The 4892-nt window shown below is 45.3% G+C and overlaps 1 protein-coding gene across 1 annotated transcript in view; it reads left to right on the top strand.

The window, feature by feature from the left end:
• MATN1 (matrilin 1, cartilage matrix protein) overlaps window positions 1-4892 on the top strand; it is a 20271-nt gene that overhangs the window by 1046 nt on the left and 14333 nt on the right. The window contains exon 2 of the mRNA XM_010142988.1: window positions 2364-2710. Coding sequence (XP_010141290.1) covers window positions 2364-2710 — 347 coding nt within the window. The remainder of the gene's footprint in view (window positions 1-2363; window positions 2711-4892) is intronic.

The raw sequence follows: 4892 nt of genomic DNA, 5'->3' as shown, positions 1-4892 counted from the left end.
CTGGGTTTTAAAGATGTTTGAATGACCTTAAGATGATGTATAAAACTGTAAAATTGTAAAACAGGGGTGGCAGGCAGCATTGGCGGTTGCTCCTGAAGGGGAGTTTTGTGGAATCCCGACCAGCTTCTCCTTAGCAATTTGGAAAGGGAGAGTTCTCTTTGCTGCAGAACTGCTCAGCACTACCGAAGTCAGGAAACTAAAGAGTCATCTGTGCGTCAGCCCTACCGCGAGCAATCGCTCTTTCTAAAATAAACACCTCTAATGCTGACTTACGACGCAGGTTTCCTGTTCTTTCAGTGCACATGGCAAAGATGCCCTAAGAGATATTTTCTGCTAAAACAGTGCATGAAGTTCAACTGTTCCTGAATAACTTCAAGAGTGGACAGTCTGAAAAATAGAAGAGGATTTTATTTCTGGTTTAATTCAACTTTAAAATAAACTATGGTGAGTCAAGATGTCACTCAGGGCAAGCATGTTTGTCTGTCACCTCCTGGAGATAACCAAGGCCTGTCCTGCAGACCCTGATGTGTGCACAGTGGCAGTGAGCAGACAGGTTGAAATCCTAAAGCTCCCACCTGAGATCTCTTAATTTCCCTGAAATATACTTCATTCTCATTTTAAAAAAGGTTCAAAATGTTATTTTGGGCAAAATCACAGAGCTTCCATGCAAAAAAAAAAAAAAAAAAGCCAAAACCAAAGAAAACATACTTAAAATCTTCTATGGGATCCAACTGCTCCTATGGAAAAAACCCCACATTTCTTCCTTGGTTTGTCCTTAAAAACAGAGGGGACTCATTAGCTATGGTGGCAAAGGGGAATCTGCACTCTGACTCTGGAGGTAGTGACTGCAAGGCTCTAAGCCTTTCTCTGTATTCATTTCACCGGTAAAATGGGCATAACCAACCCCTGGTGAAGGGATTTGCAGTGCTGCAGATGTGCAGCCAGCCGAGTTTTTCTTTCCTCTGCCACGAATTGTGGCGGCAAAGTGAAAGTCACCCATATGGGAACAGGTTATACTGGATTTTAGTAGAAACTAGAGCACCTGAGGAAGTAACCACTGCCTGCTTCCCTCCTACACACAGCATTGTTCACTGAGTCCTTTCTGGGAACCAAAAGCAGATTCAGCACTGAGTGTCTCTCAGAAAACTAACCTGATTATTTTCTTCATGGATATATCACAGGGTATTTATTTTCATCTGTCCGAAAGACTGAAAGCTCCATTAGATTGCACGCTGAGGACTAGCTGTAATATTTATGTCATAATTTGGAACAGATTTGTTGATCCAAAAGCTCACATTTGAAAATCTGTCTGCAAAAATCTCCTTTATGATATAACCTATATCGTCCCTCTCCACGGAAATCAAATATTAACAGAGCACTTGATGCCCCTACAGAGACAGGCTAAATGATAGAAAAAAATTAAGAGAACAGAATGCTATAGATCTAGTGGGGAAAACAGGACAATTCATTTAGAAAAGCATAAAAAATATCAGTCCTTTTTATGCGCCACCACAGTTGAAAATTAAGATAGAAAACAGCATGAAAATGGGAAATTAAAAAAAAAAAATCACTCAGCTCTTTGCATTGCTAATGCTTCCTGTTTACAGCATCTACTTTCTACAGCGGGTGTTCCTGTCTTACCATGGGCTTGTAGAGATTAACTGTCAGTTCTACATCTCTCTGTTGTGTTATCCCTCAGCAGGTCCCAGCCATTGCACAGCGCTAGGCTTTGCCGTGTTCCACTAGTTCAGTGTTAGTGCCACTGGCTGAAAAACACGAGACTGGTTCATGTTATTTTGGGTGGTTAACCTGGGTATCGTCAGTCACAGCTGAATCTCACCTGCTGAGTTTTGTGCCTGCTTCTGGTCATGCATGACAAAGAACTAATCTCATTAATTAACGTCCATGTGCATTGCTTATCCCTACCTGAAACGCGGTAACTCCTTTGGAGACTGTTTGATGCAGAAACACACACAGAGGATTCAGTTCACAGCTTTGCTCCTCCCTCCGTGCCACCGTAAGTGAATTAAGTTTCATGTAGACATTAGCAACAGCCTGGGGTGACAATGGGTAACCTGCTCCCGCGAGCGCAGCGCTAGTATCTCGCCAGCTCGCTCCCGCAGAAGTACACGGTGTCAACCAGTAACTGTGCCGCTCCTGAAGATGTTTTCCTGTGAAAGGAAAAGGAACATTAAGAAATATTAGGTTAAAGTGATCTCACCGGGCCTCTCTGAGACAGGCAGAGAAAGGATGGAAGCTTGTTGGCCTCCACCCTCAGCTGCTGTTTTAACAAGACCATTCTTTCTCTCCTAGGATACTTCTCTTTTTCCTTTATTTTTCTCCTCTTTCCTTTTCCTTTCCAGGCACCCTGTGTAGAACCAAACCCACCGACCTGGTGTTCATCATCGACAGCTCTCGAAGCGTGCGTCCACAAGAGTTTGAGAAAGTCAAAGTCTTCATGTCCCAAGTGATCGAGGGGCTGGATGTGGGCCCCAACTCCACCCGGGTGGGTGTGATCAACTATGCCAGTGCCGTCAAGAACGAGTTCTCCCTCAAGACCTATCAAACCAAAGCTGGGCTCCTGCAAGCAGTCCGAAGGATAGAGCCGCTCTCCACTGGGACTATGACTGGCCTGGCTATCCAGTTTGCCATCAGCAGGGCTTTCAGTGACTCAGAAGGGGCCAGGGTGAGGTCTCCCAATTTTAATAAGGTAAGAAAATTATCCATTTCTTAGATGCTCCTTCTTACCTGTGACTTATCATGGAGTGGTTGGAAAAATCAGAAAAGGAGGAAAGGTGATTTCCGCTGTGCCTTGAGTGTGTGGGGACAAGTGGGGGTTAATTGCCAAAGGTAGCAAACCTTCGGGATGTGGAAACCTCCAAACTCTTCTGGAAAACAAAGCTCAGCTTTCATTTGGGCAGAGCTGGCCAGAAGTTGCCAGGGTAAATTTACTCCAGCTTCACGAGCTCTCCTCTCTGCCTACAGTCTGCCCTTCAGCACACAGCTCCCTGCTTCTGGTGCAGCAGCAGGAACATACCTCTATGAGATGATGATTTCAGCCAGGTTTGCTGGGCATGAGCAACCCTTGTTTTCCTAAAACTTTGTACTAAAAAGGCTTCGAAACCCACCACAGCAAAAAGCATGGCAACCTTCTGAAAGTTTCCTTTGAAAGGGCCCCTTGCAGCTGCAGATATAAAGCAAAGTGCTGTTTCAGTGTCCTCCACTGCTCTTCCAGTATTTCAGAGGCTGGCTGATGGTGGTGTTCTCCATTCTGGGTACACTCTTCAAGTACACAGACTTTATTGGCCATTTAGTATTTCAGGTTATGGTGTAAGATCAGCTTGATTCTACATGTGGTTGCAAGGGGCATCGCTGCTCCTGACCCATATTCCCTGTCCAGGAAGCTCAGGCTTTAAAAAACTATTCCCCAGATACCTCATTCACCCCATGAAGGTATCCAAACCTCAGCCCAGTGACCATTACCAGGAAAACTCTCTTCTGAGCAAGTGGAGAATGCACATTCTTGACTAGATGTGGTTTAGCTGAACATGATGAGCCATCATGAGGAAATCACTACTCGAGCTTAGGAGTCACCTAGTGCAAAACACAATAGCCCGGCTCTCACAGGGGAACTCCAAGACCTAATTGCAATGGTTTTCAGTCAAAAGGAACAACACTGGTTGGTTTGTCAAATTCTTTGAGGTTCACTGAAAGAAATCGTTGCGAAACTGCAATGTGTTATTACCATTATATTGCTATTACTTTTTTGTGAAGAGCTTTAAAACCCTTTAGGTGGAAGACAAATTGTTCTCATTCATTTGACCGAACTACCTCAAAGCGTGGATTCAGCCCTTGGCTCAAATCTGCTGCTTTCTAGAGGTTCAAGCAACTGCCTGTTGCTGCCAAGGTGTGTTTTGCTTTTCCTCTCCTAGCAGCAGTAATTCTACCGCAGGGTCAGAGGAGGAGCAGCAGCAATCCATGCTGCCCGCTCCCACTGCTCTCCAAAGGCTTTGGAAGAGACTCAGTTCTCAGAGAGCTCAGGGCTGCCCAGTCTCTCCATGGATGACGTCACTGAAGAGCTGTTTTGGATATTGCGTGGAAATGATGTTTCCTCCAGTGAAAGCGCTCCAGGGGAGCTGGTGGGAAGGTGAGAGGTCTCCAGTAGAGCCCTCCTGCCCTCTTGTCCTGGCCAGAGCATCCTATGGTGGAAAAACATGAGCAGAGTGGGAGCTGCAGGTCTCCTCTAAGCAGGGTCAGCCACAGCCGCATACAGAGCATTTGTGTCACAAAGTAATAAAAGCAATGGGAAATGTTTGGTTTTGTTGGGTTTTGTTTAGCACAAACCCAGACAGCTGAAGTGAAACAAACAAACAAACACAAATTTATCTGCATGATAATATTTATGTCTGCTTTTTGAGAAATGTTTACTCTGCTTTAAGTGCAAAAATTGTCTAATAGGAAAGAAAACATGAGAAAATCCCAGCATTCTGAATGCCAGACCACAGAAACACTTCAGTCCTTGAGCGTCAATAGGCAAAAAAATCGTTTACTTCTCATTACTTCCAATACACCCTTGCACAAAAGCTTATTTCTAATCTCACTTCATTAACTGCTGTGCCGATGTCGAGAAGGGCCAGAAGCTCCAAGCACAAGAGATATCCAGATGTGCTCATTCCTCCTCCTGCAGTGTCAGCAGCAGCTGCCCACTGTGTAACAGCAATGGAGCAGCAATCAAGAGGAGGTGGGTGCTCCTCCTCCCCGAGCTGGGAGCTGCTGCACAGCAGCAGAAATTGCAGGCAGTTGTTAATTCACCAGTACGTGGCCTTTGGGACCTGACAGCTCAAGGTTGTCACTGGAGCAGAGCTCTTCTCCATGGCTCCATCCCTTCCACC

This window comes from Buceros rhinoceros, unplaced genomic scaffold, assembly GCF_000710305.1.
Source record: "Buceros rhinoceros silvestris isolate BGI_N320 unplaced genomic scaffold, ASM71030v1 scaffold31589, whole genome shotgun sequence".
In the NCBI taxonomy this organism is placed as follows: Eukaryota; Metazoa; Chordata; class Aves; order Bucerotiformes; family Bucerotidae; genus Buceros; species Buceros rhinoceros.
This window is presented reverse-complemented; position numbering and strand designations above follow the sequence as displayed.